This window comes from Podarcis raffonei, chromosome 5 (genome assembly GCF_027172205.1).
Source record: "Podarcis raffonei isolate rPodRaf1 chromosome 5, rPodRaf1.pri, whole genome shotgun sequence".
Classification (NCBI taxonomy): Eukaryota; Metazoa; Chordata; class Lepidosauria; order Squamata; family Lacertidae; genus Podarcis; species Podarcis raffonei.
Window position 1 is genome coordinate 44,693,362 of NC_070606.1, and position 24,561 is coordinate 44,717,922.

The window sequence follows — 24,561 nt, forward strand, 5'->3', positions numbered from 1 at the left end:
TTCATCTCTGAAACAAAACCCTCTCTCTTTCCAATTTAAAGAAACCAAGACTCTTGACATGAAATCAGAACGGCCCTAGTGCAACTGGAGTAACCTAGATAATATTGTAATGCCTGCAATTATACCCACTCTGTTGGAATTGCTCAAACTGTATTAGACTGTAAGTATTAGGTGTTCAAAATAAGACTCAGCAGCACTAAATATCACTCATTTTGATGAATATAAAAGATACTGGCACCATTTGATTTTGGTAGCTGGTTAATTTAAATTATCTAGAAGATTAAATAGGAATTTCAATCACAAGCAATGATACAAACATGACAATTTACATTTGACATCTATATGTACAGTGCTGATACCTCAAGCTGGCGACTGCTTCCTCTCATGCAAGGACAGAAAAGACTCTCAAACTGGGAATTGAATGGACTGGTGCTATTTCTAAAGAAATCACTAGGGTGATCCATTTTGTTTCACATTTGACATCGTTCATAGATTTGGAAATTGGAAGAAAAATGTTTCCTCCATTCGGAACTAGCAAGTGGTGTTAAATATTTACTAATGCTCTTTTTGCTAGACACTGCTAGATATTGGCCTGGTATGCATGTTGTGATAAGCCAAACTATGAGAGGAGCTGCATAGTCACTAAGGCTTTTTCTCAAGCCACAAGCCTGAGTTTGGAAAGCTTGGCTCATTGTAGCATGGGAGTAAAAAAGCCCAGGGAGGAGCAAAATAGCTACAACCTGTCTATTCACACAGTCCCATTAAGCCACAGTTTGGCTTACTATGATGTGCAAACCAGGAGATACTGCCTGTACCCTTTGCATCATCAATGTGTAAAGAGCTAGATTCTTCTGTTCTTGCTGTCAGGGAAAAAATATACTATGCTTCTGTGTTATGATTCGGTCATAATGCTGCATCTCTTCTTTTGACCTGTCAAATCCAAGAGTTGGGCATCTTCATAACAATTTGAGAAAGGACATCGAAGATGAAAAAATCTGCAGTGGGATTCATTTATAAGTCTTTATACATCAAATAATGAAGAAGAAGGGTTGACCTGGCCTTATAATCAGAAGTTAGTTATCCCTGCCAGTGAACCCAAGAAGGCATAGTGACTACCTAGGTCTGAGATATTTATATGAAACCCAACCTAAAGACATTTCTTTGGGGAGGGGGTGTCACTGGAGAAATATACAGCCTATCAAAGCTGCCTTAATAGACAAGAAAACTGGAGACAGTGACCAGCATTACTGAGATGCTGTGGAAACTGCACAGTAAGATAACTGTGATATTAAACCTTGGAACGATGATAAGAAACTATCATCAACAATGACCATCATTTGAAAGGAGGGTCATTCTACATCCACAGGATAACTCTTAAATGATCATGCGGCTCAAGACGCATGATAAACTAGGTGTTGTCCTGTAGATGCAGCAGCCTCCCTGTTCTTATCTTGCCTGTGGATTGTGACAACAGATAACCAACTCCTCGTGTGCTCAGAGTTGCGGTGGAAAACCACTGGCTGGTGGTGACTCAGAAACATGCATTTTCTGCTATCGCCCTATTTGTTGGAATGCCATTTCTTCTAACAGGGGCACCAATGCCAGGGGGGCAAGCATTTTTGGAGGCCCACAATATGGGGGGCAGACCCCAATGTTCCCTACTGTCAGGGGGTAAAGGAGGCTGAGCATGGAGTTGAGCACAGCTTCAGTGACCAGCTCTTCCTCCTGCTGCCATGCAGGGCTGCTGAGCATGAGAGAGGAAGAGCTGCCAGCCACTGCATTTGGCTCTGTCCTCTGGCTCCTCCTGAAACGCCAAGTGACATAACACACATGATGCAGCTTCCTCAATCTTCAGGGCAACTTGGCACCTCTTTCCCCTACCATATGGAAAGCACCACCAGTTACCTACTTTATACATCTTTTTCCCCCTCCCACCCAAGCTCCCCAACATTCCTCCCCCAGGCTTCCCCTGACCAGTAGGCTGACCATGTCTTTTTATATATTGCAATACTTTGCTGCATTTTTGTGCTTTTAGTACTCTTGGTTTGTGTTTTAACTGTTCTACACCACTACAGGTTTAAATAAACAAATAAGACCTTCATTTTCATCCTGTGACATGCAATAAAAGTTCGCCATAAATGTTCAAGACAAGGCAGCTGCTACCCGATGGACCCACTCTAGTCACTAGAGCATCCAATCCCTGGCATTGCAGCAAATCTACCTCCACTCCTACGCTTTAACACCTATACTGCTAACTCTGGCGAGTTTAGTGTTCAGATCAATTCATTCCTGTCTGCAGAAGACACCTAACAAGTAGGAAACTATACAACAGAATGATTGGCTGCCATCTCTCTGCCCCAACATTAAAACACATCACAGCGTCATCTTATGGAGATCACCAGAACAATTATACCAGAGGCTGCATTGGGCACTGGAGCTGGCATTATTCTGTGAACTGTGTCGTGTCAAGATCATTAAAGCTAATCCTAGCTTCTCTATGGAAAACAATGCAGTGAATCCGATGACCAGGCCTTAAATCTACCCCATAAATCTCCCACCCTGTTCTGCTGACCTGTTTAATGGCTGCCACTGCACGGCAGAATTGATGGCAGCTTTTGCTCCAGTGCAAAGTTTGAACAGCTCTTGGCACCAGAGCAAAGGGGAAAGATTTCCCTTTGCCTTAAAGCTAAAAGCACAGTAATGGCACTATTATATGCAGCTACACAGCAAACAGATAAACAGATTTATATTTATCTGAGGATAATCTTAAAGAAGGGACGCGGGTGGCGCTGTGGTCTAAACCACTGAGCCTCTTGGGCTTGCTGATCGGAAGGTCGGCAGTTCGAATCCCCACAATGGGGTGAGCTCCTGTTGCTCGGTCCCAGCTCCTGCCAACCTAGCAGTTCAAAAGCACATCAAAGCGCAAGTAGATAAATAGGTACCGCTCCGGCGGGAAGGTAAATGGCATTTCCATGCACTGCTCTGGTTTCGCCAGAAGCGGCTTAGTCATGCTGGCCACATGACCTGGAAAAACTGTCTGTGGACAAACGTTGGCTCCCTCGGCCAGTAAAGCGAGATGAGCGCCGCAACCCCAGAGTCGTTCGCGACTGGACTTAACTGTCAGGGGTCCCTTTACCTTTAAATCTTTAAGAGTCCAGAATGAAACACATATCTACATATCCAAACCACAACTAATGATTGAAGGCAAGCTCTGATAATCACCTTCCACTGACCCTACTGTTTAATCATATATGAGGAGACCACTAATTCACCCCCACCCAGCTTCCAGAGTATGAACTACAGGAGCTTGACCCCCTCTCTGTATGAAAGGACACTCTGCTCCAACTGCAAGTTACCTGGACCAGAAGAAAGGCCTATGCTGGCCTCTACCACCATAGGCCGTAGGCAGTAGGAGGCTATACATGTGCCTTCCAGGAAGACGGTCATGACAAGGGGGAAAACCAACCTGGCACTATCAATCGCTCCAGCGCTTGCTTTTCTCTTCCCTACTATTTCCCTTTTTCTTTTGCATTGTATTATAGAACCATAGAACCGTAGCGTTGGGAGGGAACCTTAGGGTCATTCTAGTGACTAGTCCAACCCTCTACAATGCAGGAATCTCAACGAAAGCATCCATGACAGATGGCCATCCAACCTCTGCTGAAGAACCTTCAAGGAGAGTCCACCACTTTCAGAAGGAGTCCATTCAACTGTCAAACAGCTCTTACTATCAGAAAATTCTTCCTGATGTTTAGTCGGAATCTCCTTTCTTGTAACCTGAACCTGAAATTCTTTTCGCATGCACTACCAGCAAGCCAAGTGTCTCCCATCTTATATTTGAGCATCTGGTTATTCCTGCCTAAGTGTAAACCTTATATTTGTCCCTGTTGAAATTCATTGCCGGGGGGGGGGGGGCAGTTTTCCAATTTGTTAAGTTAAGGCCATCTTGAATTCTGATTCTGTCTTCTGTGGCATTAGCTACCCTTCCCAGTTTTGTGTCATCTGCAAATTTGATGGGAATCCCATGTACGAAAACGTGGGAAGAGACTGTGCTATATTTAAAAATAAGTGCACTTGTTAATTTTTAGGCATGTTATAAATGTTACAATATAGTAACACACTTAAGAAGACTGAACAATGAGAACAAAAAATGATTTAATAGTTTAAAAATACATGCACATACAAACCCCAATTAACCAGAAAATGTGAATTATGCAGAAATTTAACTGATCTTTCCAATGCACTCAAAATGCCGCACTGAAACCTATGCATATACATAAGTCGTATTAGCGGTACAGTCATAAACCCACTGACTATTAAGTCCCATTGAACTCAGCCAGATATATGTCTTAAGAAAGCTTGCTTTAGCTCTTATTGCCCATGTCAGCAATGTCCTACTGGAAAATTAATGGAAACCTGGGGTGGTTTATTAAATTCTGAAACTTATTGAGTTTAGAGGTTTTTCATTGTTTAAAAAAATAAAACATATCTTGACTACTTTTTACACTACATGTGTATAATTGGTGGAGAAACATTCCCCCACCTCAATGTCTCTGTTGCATCCAAAACAAGTAAAAACCCCATCCTTGAGAACTGAGAAACTGTAGCAACTACTCTACCCCAAACACATGCATCTGGGGTTGCCAGAGGTCCCTTCTAGGTCATAACACGTCAGCCAGGCAAGTCCAGTTCCAGAATATTTTGAAGCAAAATTCTATTTTAAAAAATTATATTAAAAACCCCCAACAAATTAATTGCGGGGTGTTTTACATTTTATAGTCAAACAGCTTACACAGACTTAAGTTATAATCAAAACCGCTAACTCTGCTGTATTCCTTTTCCGATTCAGCCTCAAGATAATGTAAACAGTACTCTATGTCCTGAGTCTGGAAATGCATTTACTGTAAATTGTAATGACAAAAGGGCAACGCTGTAAAGGGAAGGGGAATCCAGATCCATTCTGGAAAGATCCCATCTCCCTTCCCCAATTTCCAAAGGGATCAAGAGCATGTGAGGTCCGTCCTCTTCCTTGTGCTATCCCTGGTTCCCCGTCCATCACTGGAAGAACTGCATCCTGAACTCAACAAGTTCCCGGTCACACCGGCTTCCTGCATCAGAGGGAACACGAGAACTCTCCCTAGCGGAGAGCCAGCGCCAGTTCTCGTCTCTTCTCCGCCGAGCTACACACGCGCGTACACTCACACACACGCGCGCACGCACCGAGCGCCAGCAAAACAGCACACGCTCCCCTTTCTCTCGTGCATTCCCAAAAGTAGGAGCGGAGGGAGCTCGCCCGAAGCCTCTGCCTGCAAGACGGGAGGACTACAGAGAATGCTTCAAAGTGAACACATCAAGAAGCCAGGTTTGACGCGGGGGCTGCTTGAAAGGATCCCCGCCACCCGCTTCCTCCCCATAACAACCTCCACCCCCCACCCCCACCCCACCCCCCGCACTGGCTTCATTTTTATCGTATGTGAGATCACATCGAAGGCACTGAATTGCAGTAAATGAGGACATTTTCCAGACTGCGTGGCTCCTGCTGCTGCTACCCTGACAATTGCTTCACGTAGTCACGGCTGAATTAATGTTTCACTGCGAAATCTAACGGGGAGGAAGAGGAGGCAGAGGCTGTGCTGCCGGTTGGCTGGCAGCGGTGACCAAGTCTCCGGGAAGCAATTCCACCCCCCTTCTTCTTCTTCTTCTTCTTCTTTAAAAAAGAAAAAAAGAAAAATCCCATTGGTGTTATCTTGCAGCAGATGCTCTTACAAGAGTGGATCGTTGCTCTGCAAGCTTGCAGAAGTGAGCCGGGAGAGATGCATCATCGCAAAGGAACTGCACAGACCTTTACTTATTTGTAAGGAAGCGTAGGAAAAGGTAAGCATCGCACGGAGAATCAGACCAGATTCTGTGCGGACACTACTCGCCCCCCCTAAAAAATAACCCCCAAACCCCAAAAAGCTGCTCAAAGATTCCAGAGGGATCAGAGTGCTCGGGAGCTTCGACATCTCCCCGGAACGAGGCTTCATTGCAAAGAGTGAGTTACCATGGCTGCCTAATTAAAACTTCACAAGCAGAAGTGTGAGCAAATATGCGAAGCGTGAATTTTGTTATAAAGGGGGGGGAGTGAGGGGGGGCGAGTCGTGTTATGCAATAGTAGTACGCGGCTGCCTGGTAACGCGATTGCATCTTATAAGTTTCACGGCAGAAGCGGGGGGGGGGGGGGTAGCGAGCTGGGAGAATACCACTTCACATGTCCTAGAATTTGAGCGTTCTAGAAAAATGCCATAAACCTTGGCCGGGTCGTTCTCAGTTCACATCATACAAACTGCTGAAGTGCTCAGGTGACGGTGTTGCTGTTTAAAGGGGGGGGGGGACTATCCGCGAACTCCTCCGGGGCACCGGGCTGTTGTCTCTCAATACTCTAGCCCCAAACCACCAGCTACCCAGCCATTCTTTTCCCCAGCGAAGGGACTAATTAGATTTTACCACTGATCTGCATGATAATGGAGAACACTACGAGCAGATCTCCTCCTCATCGGTAACTTGCGGTGCAGTAGATTAGTCACAGCTAGCCTCCCCCCAAAAAAATCCTTAATCAGACGTTCAAGGGGTGCAAGCGTGTTTGCTTGCTCCTAAACATCGGATTCTGGTTTGACGCTGCCCTTTCCCCACTTCCGACACGTTCAAATGGGGAGTCCCGTCCACCTGCACCAGGCGAGCAAGACGAAAAGGGCAATAGCGCGCCTCCGGCTCCAAAGTCACCGGGGCCATATCGCGGCGGGACCTTGCGTCCTGCAGCCTCATGCTGGCGGGGGGGAGCGGGGTCCGCCTTGCGTCTTTAGCACTCGAAATAAAAATCCTCTCCTGTGACCTCCGTCTCTCTCCACTTCATAAAACGCTAGAGCGAGCTCCGGCAATCAGGGGGCAACATAGATTGCAGCTAGCAAGCCGGGGGGGGGGGCGGTTGGCGATGGGGGACTGTTGCTGGAGGGTTGAAAGATAAGCCTCTCCGACCATTCTTTACAATCTGGAAAGCCCTGGAGCAGACTGGTGTGTGTGTGTGTGATGGGGTCTGTCCCAAAGGAGCAGCAACTCTCCCTCTTCGCCCTCTGTACTACGAAGCTAGGCTAGGCAGTGAAGCGGTTTAAATTCGACCTTGTCTGTCTAAACAGCTTAAATCCTACACAGGCACATAGTGAGGGAGTGTTTAACTCCTTCGGAACTAGAAAGTTTGGACAGATCCATTCTCCTTTCCTACCCTAGTTCCAGAAATCGCATCCCCCTCCCGCCACCAGTATGTTGCTATAGTGTAAAGCAAACTGACACAGAAAGCGTCAGTGCACATATGTGATTCATTTCTTAAGTTTCTGTTCCCCTCTATGGGGATGCCTTTCATATTTATATTCTGCTTCTTTGATTCTGTGCACATCAAGGTTAACACCAAGATGCTGGATGAAAAACTACTGGCTAGAAATCGTCAGATGTGACCATTGCAATGCATTTTAATCACCCCGATCCACAAAACATTTCAGCAAAAATTCGAAGCATGAAATCAAAGAAAAATCATGTCTATGTTAATGTTTATGCACTTGGCTATTAGAAAGAACATAAATGGGAAAGTAATGCTTGAAATCAAGATATACTTCATTTTAGCATTTATTTTATACTCCTGCATATAAGCAGAAATAAATTCAAAGCTATAATACGTGATGAGAGTAATGGTCTGTTGTCCAAACAGATGACATAAGTACATCTGGTAGGTTGTTTATGTATATTGGGAGAATTGCTGTTACACTCTGTGCATAGCTTTTTAAAAAATCAGCATGCTGTGGTGTTGACTTAACACATGAACTTGTGTTATAAATAAGTTTTTTATAGTGGAATGGGTATCAATGGAACCTTAATCAAAATGCTGTGAAGTTATCCCTTCATTAAAAAAACATGTAAGAACAAAATGGGCACCTGCTCCTTTCAATAAATTAGTACAACTTAATTATAAATATGCAGAAGTATAGCCGTTTAAACAATAGAAATAATCAATAAAGAATCCATTTGTTACTGATGGGGGGGTTAAACTATTTGCCATTCAGTGCACAGGTTTGTTCATTAAGCAAACAAGCAACCACTCTTGCAGGACTGACATCCAAACTAGAAATCAGGGAAAAAACTAAACTGAATTCAGCCAATGATAAAAGGGTGCAAACAACAAGCAAATAGAGCACAAGAGCAACAAAGCAGTGATGGGTGCTTAGCACTGAAGATATAAATTAGCAAGCTGAGAGAGCAAAAGGCAGAAATGCATGCCATGCAGTCTTATTAACCCCAAATGTACTTGAACATGAAATATTCCTCACACAACACATAAAATTACAATTTTAAATTCTTCATAAATATTCATTCATTTATTAAAACAACAATTACAAATGCACTCAGCAGTATATTCTGATTTTATTATAGGTTTAAGTCATTACTAGGTGTATTAGGTGTCCTGTAAACCACTTAGAGATGACTGTGATTAAGCGGTATACAATTATTGAAATAAAAATAAATATTCATTGGTATTTGCCAGTTTGGGGTTGGTGGCAGGAAGACCTGAAAGCAGACCATCAACATGGAAGCAAACTAAATGAAGGTTTTATGTTGCCTTAGATGTAGGCCTCAGTGTTGTCTTGCACAGGCAGAAGAAACTCAATCTTTCTTACAGAAAAATGCTCTTTACAGTTTTATAATGCGATTAGATTTTCAACATCATGCACGGCAGGGGCAATAAATAGTAACTGTAGAGCAGGAGTACCTAATTTGGAGTACAGCAGGATTAGGACTCCCATCATCCCTGAATGTTGGGCCAGGCCGGCCAAGGGTGATGGGAGTAGGAGTCCAACAACATCTGGAAGGTCATATGTTCCCTGTCCTCTCTGTATATAAATATTTCCCAGTAAATAATATGTTGTTGAGAACAATAGTTTTATTTCTCAGACTCAGAAGTAGTGTGTATTACTTGAAAATGGGGGCTGCAGGGGTGGAAACAAAAGCTCCACCCCTTGTTATGGTCACTAGCTCTCATGAGTTATAGGATGACCTTCTGAAGGGGAAGTCTCTAACACTTGTGGAGACTCCCTGTGCATTTTAGAATCTGGAAAAAAGTGAGGGAAGGGGGTGAATAAATCTCCTTCTCCCCTTGCACATCTCCATAGCATACGTTATGAACAACTGAAGAGGCCTGCCATATGTGTCCATCGCTTCTTGTTCTGAACGTTATCAATGATTTTCACATTGCCCCATTGTTTTCATGCACATATTTTTCAAACATTCACCAGCTTCTTCCAAAAGGAGTCAGACTGCGGTATCAAAGACTGTCCACCAGGTTGGAGGGACAATCTGTTTGGCAGACACTCTGAATGCACTCCTGCACCAAATACCTGAAAGATGTTCTGCATGGTATAAAGCCCTTTACCTACATCATCTTTTGAGTGCTGCTCTGCCTGTAATGTGCAGTAATGCCGTGACTTAAATCCAGTTGCAGTCTTCTCATCAGTCACATTACTATTTGAATCTGGGGCATAAGAGCTTAGCAGTGGAGTGAACTGGCTGTACAATAGTAGTATTTCGCAGAACTGTAGAGTTGGAAGGGACCCTGAGGATCATCTAGTCCAACCCCCTGCAATGCAGGAATATGCAGCTGTCCCATGTGGGAATCGTACCTGCAACCGTGGCATTATCAGCACCATGCTCTAACCAACTTGGTCCAAAAAGGGAAATATTATTTCTTCTGCCCTTCTCCCCTATCCACCATTGCCATTCAGGCTATGGAGTAACTCTATGACCCCACCATGCAAACATGCACACAGACAATATTATCTTGTTGCCTGGAAATAAAAAGTCAACAAACATTGTATGTAAAAAAACCAAAAACCCTCTTCCAATTATCACAGAACAGTTCTAATCATCTTTTAATTCAAAAAAGGGCTAGTTAACATCAATTGTTTCTTAAAGTCGATCAGACAGAATTTGCTTATATCACAGATAATGCTCTGCATCATCACATAATAAATTAATGCAGAAATCCCATTCTATGTATTAAGAATAGGCAGAGGACTAACAAATCTATATTCAAACAACTAATTCCACATGCTTTATGGGACCTTGGACTTGTGTTTCTGAAATATCTGCCTCTCATACTACATGGCAAGTTGCTTTTGAGACTAGGGGTGAGGAAAGCTGCTGAAAATAACATAAATTCCAAGTAGGAATTTAGCTTGGAAGCATTTGGCCCTAGGATTCTGGCCCTCACCTGTAACCCTTGATGTGGACCAGCCAGAACAAATGCTCACTTAAGCTCTCCAAAAGTAAGGATTTTAAGGACTTTGGTGCAGTATTATCACCATGTAGGCCTTCCCCCCACCAAACTGGAGAAGTGACATGGAACTGCAAATAAGACACAGTGTTACATGACAACATGCAAGGTTGTACAACTAGTCTGGTATTCACATTTACATATTTTGAAGCCCTAAGATTCATTATTAATTATACAGAACATGATCAGATGTTCTTCTTTGGCACTGCGAAACCTATTTACTGCACCATTTATCACTTTCAGAAAGAGTAAGAATAACAACTGAATGCATGTAGCACAAAGCTAATCGGCAAAAATTTCACAGACAGGTCTATTTTGTGTGCATACTTTTTTGCATAATATCCTCACTGGGTTTTAGATATCAAAGCCCCTTTACCTTCCCCGCCATTTCTTTTACTGGTCAGCCCACTCACATCAGTGCAGCTGGTAAAGTCCACCACATGAGACTACATCGCCAACTTGCAAAGAGATTTATGTCAAGATGCTGTCAGTGTGAACACAACATGTTTAATGCTTGTAGATATCATCATTCATGAGCCACCTACGAGTGATTTAAAGCCCAAATACACTGCAATATAATTCACTTAGAACTAAACTGTTGACTAATGGTATGACATACATTCCCAAGACAAAATTATTCCAGTGACAATTGTAGACTCATACAGGAGGTAGAGCCAATCAGATCTCTCTAACCAACTTTTTAGACTGCACACCTCCAAGTAGAAAAAGCAGCTACTGTTAAAGCAACCCAAAGGAATGAAAGCTATTCCCAAGATAAATGAATGTTTGAATTTCCCTCCAAATTATTGCATAGTTTAGCATTTCACAAGCCCTAGCATGTTTTATTTCCTTTTAATATCTGCATCCTTACTAAGTAATTGACAAATTGAATCTACAGTGTGTGTGCTGCGCATGTGCATGTTTGTGTGTGAATACTACACAACTATGAAAGAGACTGGGCCATATTTGACGTTTGCAATCCAAGGAAGAGATGAAGAAGAGAAAGTATTAAATAAAACCAGGAGCCTCTTTACCTTGCATCTCACCGACTCATTTGATCATTTTGCTTTATTAGTTGAAATTACAGTATTGTTTTGTAAATTTAACCCCATTGAAAGTCTTTGATTTCTCTTCTTACGCTTTTCTTAAACTGTGAAGGAACATATTATTAAGGATGCAGTCCCGGGTGGCAGCAGAGGGTTAAGGGAATGGCACAGCCTGCATTACATCCACAGCCCTGCTGCTTGCACCAGTCCGAGTGGAAGGTGGCAAAAGGATAAATAGCCTTTCACTGCACCAGCTCTCAAACTGGCACAGCATAAAAGCCCTGATCAGGCCAGCTGCAGTCACATGATGACAGTAGGGTCAGTGTAAGATCGAGTAGCCGTGATCCTTTTCCACCTACACCCACCCCCAACATGCCCAGCTTTGGGGTTTCTGCTGGTTAATATACCAATCTTTCAGTGGGTGTATGGGGGGCATCTCACAGGCAGGACTTCCCCACCGATGATAGAGCTGCTCTGTCAGCAGAGGCTACCCGAGCTGGGCAGGACTTGGCAAAAGGACATATGCACTCCATCAAAAGTCCAGCCAGCATTTCCAGGCTATAAATCTGGATTGCTCTATTAATCTTTGGTTGCTTTTCTTTGTACTTTTATTAGTTTAATGAAGATGTGTTCTTTTGCAAAACGCACAAACACACAAAACCCGCAATGTAAACATAGCTTAGTAAGTATGAGGGAAAACTGGTTACATGGGAAAGGGCAATGAAAATATAGTTAAGAAATTAAGCAAGTGTTTATTAAGTATTAGGGAAAACAGGATATGGAGAGGGCAAAACTGGAGGAAAATCTGACTAAGAGATTTGTTTTATAAGAGCATATGAAAGGTATTTTAGAAACCATTATTTCTGCTGTTCACCAGATATGGGTATGGGATATCACACGTTTTGTACTGTCGTGTAAAAATAGCTCCAACATTCCAGGGGTTTTAATCTTCCCTGACATGTTAATGTTTAAAGCTGTCTCTTCCTATCACAGCAAGATGAAAAGGATCTAGCCTTTTGCTACTTTTTTGGACTCAGGAATAAGTTCCAGACTTGCAGGCAGAAGGTCATCTATCCAGGCTCTGACCAGGACCAGGACCAGAGGCATACCTAGGGTCCCTTGAGAACTTGGCAAGTAGCTGAACTGGTGCTTCCCTCTTGAAAAACAACAACACTTTACTGCAGTAGCCTCATTAGAAATTACACTAGTAGTTCACAATAGTATGTTGTCCTCTTTGACCCTATAGAAGTATTAAAACAATAACCCCTTGACGCCTGATTATAGTTGATTTTAAGCATCACAGGTTTGTTAAGAAAGCCCTCTTGATTATTTCAACAACATCCTAAAGTTTGTAAAGCAGGTGTCTACCTGTTAGCCAGAAACCTGCCATAACAGGGACTCCTGGAAGCCCTATAGGAGCTCCCTAGTCTGGCCTGGTTTTCATGACATACTAAGCCAAACTATTGCTTTCTGGGACTACAGGAACATGCGAGCTCCTGGGCAAGAGCTCACAGCTTCTTTACTCCTCCCTTGTCTTCCTTTACACATGTGCTAAGCTAAGCCTGTCACCCAAAACTGGGCTTGTTGTTAGGCTCTCTCCTCACTAACCACAAGCCCTGGGACCAAGGAGAAGCAAAGCAGCTGCAAGCTTCTCTCCAGGAGCCCAAACATTTATGCTATCCTAGTAAGTCACAGTTTGGTTTACAGGGTTGTGAAAACCGGACCTATGTTTTGATTTCCAAGGTTAAATTATTAACAGGAAATGACTTTTAATATTTTTTTATCTAGCTGACTTTAATTTCTTAGGTATTGTGTGTGTTTTTGTAAGCTGCCATAGCCCTTCAGGCCATGAGATTTGCAGCAGGTCCCATGATGCTTCATCTTGGATGTGTAGAATTTGTCTCAGATGCTTGAATTTGCAAAACAACTCTCCAAAACTAATCACTGGAATTGTGAGACTGAGAAAACATAATATTAATGTTTGCCCAACTGAATCAACCTAAAAGTTCCTTCTAGCCCAGTGCTCTGTTTTCTGTAGTAGCTGGCCAGGTGACTTTCGAAATCACACAAGTAAGGTGTGAAGGCGAGAGCTCTGGAATAGCCAGAGGATCAGAAAATGGCCAGGAGGAAGAAACAGTAGTGTATTGGCTAGAGTGTTGAGTCTAGATTAAGGAGACTTAGGATCTAATCCCAGCTCAGCCAGTTCCTACCTCTTAGTATATACCTCCCTCGCAATGTTGTGATTAAATAGGAATCCCATGTAAGCTACCATGAGCTCCTTGGAGAAAGGGCAGGATACAAATGTGATAAATAATAGAATAGTGGTGTTAGGAGCAATTTCACATCCTGACCTCTGTAAATCCTTTCAGACCTTTTGGGTTTTCTAACTCTCTCCCACCCCCCACCCTGCCCCATATTTCTGTGACTCCTGAGGGCTAGAAACCTACAGTTTCGCTCTGTTTATTTGAATTTGAAAATGCTGCTGGGTTTAATTATAGAGATCTTATTTTACACTCCGCAGTCAAATTGCTAACTAGAGATTTTGGGACACCTTGAAAATAATACACCTACTATTTTGGAATCATATATTTGAATACTCACTGATGTGTGAGTGCCACTTGCAATGAGCAAAAGATTAGAAAAGATCAAACAGGAAGAAAAGAACCACTACAACCTCTATTATCCAGCAACTCCTCTTAAGACGTAGTTAGCATATGGACCGATAACAGATGTTAGAGAATCCATATATTGCTGTACCCATTAAACTTCCTTACAGGTGCCTGAAAGCCATTTATCCATAAGCTGCTCCTGTGAGGCACAGAGGACATTTAAATGACCACAAACACATGGGCTGCACACAATTTTGTAGGCTATTTCCATGGAATCTGCACTGCTGCAGTAGGGAGGATGCAGAGTACATGGGGAAGATTCATAGGATTGGGGTGTGAGGCATGGTCATTTAAATGTCATTTCCACAGATAGGAGTTTCCCATACAGCTAGGAGGATGCCTAAAGGACACTCAAATGAGCAGACAATGCGCTATAAATTATTTCAAGTACCTACCAAAGAAAGAGCAGCTTTCCCCAGCATTCTTATTTAAAACATAATTAAAAGTCCAAAGATATCAGTGTCACATCTATGTATGCTTTTTGTGATTCAGAATTTTAAAAATAAAGCATTTCTATTAACCCAAGATGACAAATGATTATGCTACTCTAACAGTCAGATCTCCTCTGCATATTTTCTCAATATACAAACCCCACTGTGTCCAATGGGACTTCTACTCAGATATATATTAATATGATTGCAGTCTAACTCTTTTAAAACGAGGAAAGTATTAATTTCTGTGACAGCTGAGTACACAGAATGGGCATGAGATTACAATTATGATGTTAAATATTTAGGACAATCAAAACAATGTTCATCTCAACTATGTAAAATGCCTGTACTGAAAACTTAGCATAGAATTCCCTATTTTTCTATAAAGAAAATCAAGCCTCTATCAATGTGCCCACAGCAGAAACATGTAGCAGGACAAAACTTGGCATTTTATGTAAAGTTCCTGCATCTGGCACCTGGTTCAATAGATATGAAAGGAAAACCTATTTGAAACATAATATGGAAGTAGTTTCAAGTATCTGCTTTGGACAAAATTCTAAAGGTTACAAACAAATTCTTTTCAGTGATGTAATGATTTATGAATACCATCTATCTCATTTAACATAATGTCAAGGATAACCCATTTAAATAATTTCACACTAGTTCAAAGGTTGAAAAAACAATATGGGCTGGTAGACTTACGAGAAACTCAAAATACTGGTGCCTTCACTGTTTTCTTTTTGACACCTGCTAAAAATGCTGATGTGAATTTCAATACGTTTTAGTAATTTAACTTTTGTATGTTTTAAAGTATTGTTTTTTGTAAACTGCTTTGAGGGTTCTTTTTTAAAACAACAACAATCAAGCAGTATGTAAATTTTATGAAATAAATAAATAAAAATACTTGAAATGGCCCAGATGTCTAAAGAACAGGGGCTTAAATGCCAATAGTATTTTACTCAGCATGTTTGCAGTATGGTTCTCAAGCCATTCCACTCTGTCAATATTATTTGCATAAAGCTGTGTCCAAAATAGCTTGATCCAAGTTATAAACTGCTTGACAATTCAGACAAGTCTATCCTGCTATATACTGCCTTTACATTTTAGTAACACTTGTAAAAGGCTCCCATCAAACCAGACACACACTTAACATTATTTGACTTCACGGTAACCAAAACTAGTTGTTCCAAATGACACCCAACTTGATATAAATGGCCAGATCTGTGCTGTACAACATTATGGTATCGTTTGCCAAAGCGGTTTAGAATATGAAGTTGTCTAACTATGCCAGAGCAATGCTACAGGTGCCATAGCATTAAAGCATTTGCAGTCATGCTGAATGTAAATTTGCTAGGGTGGTTGCACATAGTCATGAAGGTGGAAATGTATCCAAACTCGCTGGGGGGGGGGGGGGAAGAACCTATATTTTATCATCTGAATGACAGAGTTAACTTGGTCCAGGCTATTTAGTAAGTCTAAAAGGTAAAGGACCCTTGACAGTTAAGTCCAGTCGTAGACGACTCTGGGGTTGCAGCGCTCATCTCATTTTATTGGCCGAGGGAGCCGGCGTACAGCTTCCGGGTCATGTGGCCAGCATGACTAAGCCGCTTCTGGTGCAATGGAACACCGAAACCAGAGCAGTGCACGGAAACGCCATTTACCTTCCCGCTGGAGCGGTACCTATTTATCTACTTTTACTTTTTGGGGTGCTTTTGAACTGCTAGGTTGGCAGGAGCTGGGACCGAGCAACGGGAGCTCACCCCGCCGTGGGGATTCAAACCGCCAACCTTCCGATCGTCAAACCCAAGAGGCTCAGTGGTGTAGACCACAGCGCCACCCATGTCCCTCTATTTAGTCAGTCTACTTAGCCATTAAAAGTATAATGTATGCTTTACTGTGCTGAGTAGCCATAGGGAACTTCAGAATTTCAAGCACTTGTTTTGCTTTCATCCTCACCATACATTCTCATCAGATAGTGTTGGGGAGGGTTATGTGGGAGTGCTCTCTCATCAAGGTCTTTTTCATGGACCATCATAATTTTTTATGAATGCTGTTCAAGCCCACGCTTTGAAAAACTGTTTTATTAATTCATAAAAAAAAGAATTCACAGACTGTCCAAAGTATCTCTCAAACAACACCTGCTTTCCCTCTCAGCGTGATGCTGCTCATCTCCTGAAGATGTAGTTACAGGCTATTTGAATCCCTAACAAAGGGCAAAAGTAATATTCTATGTATAATGTCTGGCCTTCTGGTTTCCATGGAGACAGAGCAAGGTTGAAAAATATGGAGAGTAGCTTTCCTCTTTGGAGGCATTCAACTGGGGGTAGTGGATATGGTGGAATAAGGTGCAAGTCTGGCCATGGCTAGAGTTTAATTGGATTGAGGTACAATTTAACGGGGGGGGGGGGAGGAAACATGATGTTTGATACCTTATTCAACTTAAAGTGTAGAGGCTAAATGGCCTGTGATAAATATAAAAAAGGTAAACTGAGCATGAATTCAGCTAGTCATGACTTATTTTTTTTAAAAAAAAAACCACACCCAACATTGGTAAAGACTCTGGGCTGCTTCTTGATCCATTAAAATATATCTCATTTTATGAACAAGAGGCAAATGCGCACAACAGGGTGTGCAGGATTGTTCTGATGTGAATGATCTTTCTAAATCCACTTGTCAGAAAGCCCCCTATGTCAGTGAAATGTGTGATTAGCAGAGATAACCCTCCTGCTGCTGGATATGACATTATACCAATACTTGAATAAAACAGTATGAAAGATGGTTAGCTCATCATTAACTCCTCTTTATTGTTCCATACATATCTCCAGTCCGGAGATATCCTTTTACTCTTTCAGTTCATGGCCAAATTTCCTGCAGCTTTGTCTTGCTATCGGTTGTCCTCGTTGCTTCAAATTTAATTTGAGAACACGGTTTCACAGTCTGAATTTCTCTTCCTGCTGTTATTATTTACTTCTAAATCATACTTTCATAAACACTTTTTTTAAAAAAAGAGGCTTCGCAAAATAAAGTTGTAATGTATTATACTCTCCAGTAGAAGACTTGGAGAACAGTAGTGGAACTCAAACTCATATTTAATCCCACTCCCTTTTCTATTTAACATCCATTGTTTTTTGGATAGTCTGCTCAGTATTGCAAAAAGTGGGTGGTTTGTTGTTGTTGGGAGTTTTGGAGGGGAGGTAGCTGAGTGCAGAAGCAAGTCACCCTACACCAGCTTCCTGGCAGGTGAGATGCTGTTACTTAACAAGAGAGAGCAGGCAAAGTGGCAGGGAGATCAGCAAAATGAAAACACACCAGTAGAGCCAATCTGGCACTCCTGCCAGTGTGTTTGCAGTGCATCGACCTCTATGCCCCTCTCACTCCCAGTAAGCAACCCACCTGCCAGGAAGCTATGGTCATGGCTACAACCCACTCAGTAAGCCACTTCTGTCTGAAGGGAGACAGGAATTGGCTCAGTGGGACCAAGTGGTAATTCTGCATGAAACAGCACAAACACAGGTAATGGTTTGCAATACAATTATGATTGTTAGGGAAAGCTTGTTCTCTAATGTAAAATGGGCAGGCTAAAAGGATCTGTTTATTTGTTATTAGAACCATGATGTCCATCTACCAGAGTCAGGTGCCATACAATGAATGGAAACAGATGTGAAATTGCAGTTCAAAGGGTCTGGGGCAATTCCCTACTACACTATAGTCATACACTGAGATAACCTGCAAATACATATACAAATCTACATCTGTGTTATTACTATAGGTCAAGACTCCCTTCACAAAAACTTTAAACTGGTCAGCAGAACCACACAAAGTAAACAGTCCAAAGTAAACAGTTAATACATTTCACGAGAGTGGGAACATGAAGACTATAGGACAATGACTATATTTTCGTAATTAGCAGCTAAAAGGAAGAGCATTGATGTGTCATGACTCGTAAGTATTAAGTCACTATAGATAAGGAAACAGACGGTCAGGGATGCACAGTTTGCCCAAAAATCAAACAAGTTTTGCTGTGCCTTTCATCAAACAATTGGGAATCAAAAAACCTTACTGATGTACTGTAAATGTGCCAGTATATCCCAATCTACCGTCTGGCCAGCCCTGCTCTAATGAAAAGCGATCACATTTTAGATGAGAAAGTGTGACCAAAGTCCGGGGGTGAAAAAACCACCTTTAAGAATGCCCAAAAGCAAGACTTTTGATTCCATATCCCGCCTTCTTTTAACCTAGAGCCCCTATTCCAAACTGCTTTCCAATATGCTTTTGAAGCTCTTCAAAGTTTCAAAGGCCCCCTCTACATGAAGAACATGGCCTACTAAGGTCTAAAGCCTAATGGGCATGCAGAGATCATCAAACAATTCTTATGACAAAAAAGTGGCGTTGTGAAGTGTCAGACTTCAAGGCTAGAACTGGTGACCTTATGGCCCAAAGCTTAGACCTAGCCAAGTGAGCTTTCTGTCTTATTTCAGCACATAAGGTGACGGACATGTAACTACTTATCAAATGCTATTTGGAGCTATGATGTTCTCTCAGTGACAATTGCCCCTGTGATTGACAGGCAGTGTGAAGCCTTTGAGTTAGTAAGCTATAAATACTAAGAGTCTGGGTCTTTCAAAGTTGCCTGGTCAGTAGATGCCCCCTGTCTGTTTGCACTTCAGGCCGTAGGTTCAACTTCCTTGAGATTTGGCTCTTCTTCCCAGATTCAGCTCAAAACACACCGCCTGTTATTTTCTATGTTGTATGGAACAGCCATACAGTTTGGTTGAGTGGAAGAGTCAGTAGGATAACCATGCGAAACCAAGCCAGTTTTATTAAGCACCTTGAATTGCATGTGAAACATAAGCAAGTAAATCTGTTCTTCTGAGTAAGCCAGCTGTTACACGTCAGATTCCACTTGAAAGTCTATCAGTCTTTCAGTGGGGTTGTCTGTCATTTTCTTTGAATAAGAAACTGAGCAAAAAAATTCTCGCAGCTCTACTGCACTTGTTGATTATAACCTGCTAATTCAAGCATAAGGTTAAATATAGTTTCTAATAAAAATGAGACACAAGTTAATCAATAGTATGTTTTATGTCTGAAAATGATTTATGTTTGGTGGGATGTTTTCTATTTCTAGGTATTTATATAGTTTGTCTACTAATGTCTTAAAAATTAGTTTCTAAAAAAAAACTTGCCAGTTTATGAACTGCACATTATGAATTGCAAATAAATATGAGATGTCTGCAAATGTCATTCAAAGCCACGATGAGCAGTTTTATCTTGCAAATGAGCAAGGAGATCACATTCATTTTTTAAAATACCAGTTGCAATTCTAATGGCAACATATTATGTTTCATACTGCTTTTTTTACATTGGGCTAATTCATATGCTGTTTCACTTCATATTCAACAGACCTTGGGTATAACTGCTAAAGGTGACATAGCTGCCATCCTAGGTTTGTTCCAACAACAACAAAATGCACAGGGCCCATTTAATAGTTTGCATGTGGCTGCAATAATCAGATTGTATTGTACATACTTTTTTTTTTAAAAAATGGTTTTTTATAAATGCATTTTTTATTAAAGTTCAGACATTCAAGGAAGAATTTCATTGAATAGACACAAATATTGCAGTGTCAGAAGGCACAACACAATAATAGTGCCACCTTTGCTCTCTTGAAGGGATGGGGTCAGTGCTGTTCCTCTGTAAAGTAGTGGATTTTGCCATAGGTGGATTGTAGTACAACAAATTAAGCTTCCTTGAGAGAACATGTAACCTATCAGTAATGGAATATGCCCTGTATTTTAGGTGAGTGGCAAGATGGCTAAAGGAGCTGATAATGAGATGTGGAATCTTTCGTCTCCAGCCTCACAATCCCTTAATAGTGACGGTAAGTAATTAGTCATGCCATTTTATGATACCACTGTCTCAAGTCCCACATATCTTTCTGCAAGTTTAGCCTTACTTACAATTTCACTTCAAAGGCCCTTTGTTTCATTGCAGATGGTGAAAATGTGGACTGCTCAGCTACTTCATTAACCCCTTTTCCTTACACCAGGCATATTGTCCTTTTAATTTGAACAAAATTTAAAATTTAAAAACAGTGAATCATCTTTTTAAAATAAATAAATGTGTTGGTGATAAAGTCAGGATAACAGGATTCACCACATCCTTATCAATAGTATGTAGGAACAATGGGATTTGCTGCACAAACCTGTAATATGTACTGCAGATGTACAAGCCATGTACAGCTTGAATGTAGACAAATAAAACAACACAGTGCATCAAAACAGCATAGAACAGGATTTCTTATACCTGCACATAGATTGTTTTATGACACAAGAAGTTGCCAGTCCACACTGGTTTGTCCATGTTGTCCAATACAGTCGTACCTTGGTTCTCGAACAGAATCCATTCCGGAAGTCCATTTGACTTCCGAAAACGTTTGAAAATCAAGGCACCGTTTCCAATTGGCTGCAGGAGCTTCCTACACTTGATCGGAAGCTGCGGAAGCCACGTCGGATGTTCGGGTTCCAAAGAATTTTCGCAAACCAGAACACTCACTTCCAGGAGCCAAAAGGTTCGAGTCGCAAGGCGTTTGACAACCAAGTTATGACTGTATTGTCTACTCTTGACTGCCAGTAGCTGCCCAGGTTCTCAGACAGAGGGGTCTTTCACATCACCTGCTGTCTATCCCTTTTAAGTTTAAATGCCAGGAACTGAACCTGGGACCTCCTGCATGCACAATATGTGGTCCCTCAGTAGCATACGCTTCTTTCTGAACATCACTTTGTCCTGTTTAACACTGAGCTTGCTGCCTAAAGTCACACTGTGCAGCCTTTCTCTAATACTAGATACGTGGAGCTAATGATGATTGCTCCTGTCACATACTGAACCATCCACACACACAACATTTCTCCCCCATTTATTGCTGCTTCATAATTTCAGGCTTCAACTCAAGCTCTGAAATGCTCTAAAGCTAAGATCTGTGGATCGTGGTACATATCAAACTGCACCATATCCATGTTCATATCACTGCAGTCCTTTTTGTTACTGTATAGAACACCAAGATCTTTAAATGGGCCCTCTTAAAAAAAAAAAAAGAATATTAACATTATATATATATATATATATATATATATATACACACACACACACACACACACACACACACACACATATATATACACACACACACACACACGTTCATTTTAGGATATTCTTGTCATTACCCTATGGATTTGTCAAAATATTCAGTGTGAGAGCTTGCTGTACATTTTTTTCGAACAGAGTATAACACCATTAAATCCAAAGTAGTGGGTTCCTGGAAATTCCTAACATGACATAGAACACAAAGTTTGAACCACTCACCTCCTGACATAACTGAACTGCTTAACATTTTTTACCAGCTTGTATCACTGTTGTTCTTAACTTTACTGCACATGGCTTAGCAGAGCATATTCTTTTTATACATTTGTTAAAAACAATTCACGCAAAAGTGTTTTTTTGTGCAGGAGTGCCAACCTCTTTTGTGCAGCTTGCATGTTCTTGCTGGCAGGAACATCTAAAAACAGGAGCAGCCAATTCTCCATCAGCCCCAACTAGCATGGCCAAAAATCAAAGATGTTGGGAGTTGTAGCCCAACAACCTCTGAAGCTACCACATTGGCTACCTCCGCTAAATACATCAAGTTTTATGGTGAACTGTAGCATGAGGGTGTCTTACACACCCTCTACATCACACATTCCTTCTTAAGAAAAAAAAACCCATAACCTGAGCTATATTGCAACTCAGTTGGAACCCTTAATAAATACACTGGGTTCCAACTGAGTTTAAAGCGTTAAGATCGGAATGTGGAAAATATGAGAACAAGAAGAGGAAGGCAGAAATGAAAATATTGGAGATATACTTCAGAGGTCCAGAGTATGGGAAGCCCAAAAAATTAATAATTAACAATTTGGATTGTAATTCGGCTGTTTTTTAAAAAAAATTATTATTATTATTATTATTATTATTATTATTATTATTATTATTATTTAATTGGATTGTGATTTGATGGATTTGTTAATTGGATGTTCTTATTGGAAAACTAATAAAAATGATTTATATATATATAAAGGAACCCTTAATAAATACACTGGGAAAAGAGGTCAAAGCAAAAACTCTTTTTTAAAAAATTGGCAACCATGTGTTAAAGATTTAAACCAGAAGTCTAGTAGTAACTCCAAAAACATTAGTTTCCTTATCTAACTGGAACTTTCTACAAAAATCTACAACAAGGCTTTGAATTATGAGTAATCCCATTAATAGAAACTAGCATGAGTACATCAACCTTTGATTACTCGTGCATGAGTTTGCTACAACTAGCATATGGTAGTGTTTTCCGGAATTAGAAGGGGTCTGTCTACAACAGAATATGGGTTGTACCCACAGCAGTACCAGCAGAGTTCTGTTACCACAGCAGCACTTCCATTTCTTCTCCTCTTCCCACATGCCTCCAAAATCTCCTCCAGAGTGTCCCCCAACCCTCTGGAGAAGATTTCGAGGCATACAAGAGACTGCAGAGAAGAAGAAGGGAAAGTTCTGTTCTACTAACACAGATGTCCCTTGTGTTAGCTCAAGCTCATGCACCAAATAATTTATTAGGCTAGCTAATAATTCATTAGCTAGCCTAATAAATTATCACCAAAATTAACTATCAGAATAGGACTATGGTCACTTTGTGACCCAGGTATATTTTACAAATATTCAATTTATTCCTAAACATAGTTAAAATGCACAACTGGGATAGCTCAACTGGTAGATCATGAGACTCTTAATCTCAGGGGTCATGGGTTCCAGCCCCATGTTGGGCAAAATATTCCTGCATTGCAGGGGGCTGGACTAGATGACCCTTGTGGTCCCTTCCAACTCTACAAATTCTATGATTCTGTGCTTCTTTAGATTAGTTAATTCAAGTTAATATGTAAGTAATTTATAAATTATCAGTTTACTTCCCAGTGAAGCCATGCTACCAATATTGCTATACTGTAAAACTGCCTTTTGAAAGAGTACTATGAAGTCCAGTAGAATGCCAATACTGGGTTCTTGTAGCATTAAACCAAATCAACAGACTGTTGTACTCCAATATCTCTAGCTGGAGATACAAAACTGTGTATGAGAAGCTGCCATTCTTCACACCTTGTGTGGAGAGATGACTTGGTTTGCCTTGACGGCTCTAGGCCTTCTGCCTTCCATAAAACAGGAGACATATTTAGATGTTTCCCAGGAATGTGGTGATGTTTTCATGGTAAAGTATTCTGAGGTTGCAGCGCTTGAAAGCCAGGACAGTTCTAATTGATTTACTGCCATTGTGTTGTGCTCAGGCAAGAAGAGAGAAAGGATACAAACAGGTAAAAAGCATGAACTTTTGGGTTGGAACCAGAATTCATGCATGCTGGTGAGGGAGGGAGGGAGGTAACCTTTGCTGATTCACTCCTCCAGCAGCAGCTTCCAGTGCCACATCCCAGGAGCATTGGGGACTGCAGTAGAAAGAGAGGAATCAACAAAAGCCACCTCTGCCAGCAGGTTACCTCCCCTGGATAAAAGGCCTTCTGCCAGTAGAAGAAGCTTTGCCATTTTGATCCAAACCGCTGTCTTTTTCGGATTAGCCAAAGTAAAGTTTGTGACTCCTAAACCCTTTTAAAGTTAATTCTCTTGATCTTGGTTGATATTCAATGCATCTGTTGCATCTATTTCATCTTCAAGTTGTGGGTTCACCTTTCAGAGGCTATATGCAAGCACATAATAGTTTGCTTAGGAGGTAAAAACCTTAAGATCACTCATTTCCCTTTCCCATCCAACTAGTAATTTAGCCTGTCCACCATTCTTGCTTCATACGTAGATCAGCTTGTTTTCTTATGTGCCTTTTTATGCTACTACTTGACCTAAAGCAGCAGGCAAGGTGGCCAAGGGAGCTATCCCATTTTTTTTGGGGGGGCATGATATATAAAGGGCTTTCACTCCTTCCCACCACCCATTTATGTAGCCAGCCAGATCCTTCCACACTGAAGGGATTGCTTCCTGCTAAGATT

At 41.3% G+C, this 24,561-nt stretch overlaps 2 protein-coding genes across 5 annotated transcripts in view; one reads left to right on the forward strand and one right to left on the reverse strand.

Moving 5' to 3' along the window:
- Nucleotides 1-24,561, reverse strand: part of DOCK1 (dedicator of cytokinesis 1) — a 346,150-nt gene that overhangs the window by 163,036 nt on the left and 158,553 nt on the right. The gene's annotated exons all lie outside the window — the stretch shown is intronic.
- Nucleotides 4,990-24,561, forward strand: part of INSYN2A (inhibitory synaptic factor 2A) — a 58,945-nt gene continuing 39,373 nt past the window's right edge. The window contains exons 1-2 of one of the 2 annotated variants that reach the window (XM_053388900.1): nucleotides 4,990-5,874; nucleotides 20,297-20,378. In XM_053388900.1, coding sequence (XP_053244875.1) covers nucleotides 20,309-20,378 — 70 coding nt within the window. In that variant the 5' untranslated portion in view covers nucleotides 4,990-5,874; nucleotides 20,297-20,308. The remainder of the gene's footprint in view (nucleotides 5,875-20,296; nucleotides 20,379-24,561) is intronic. The other variant, XM_053388901.1, reaches the window with a different exon arrangement.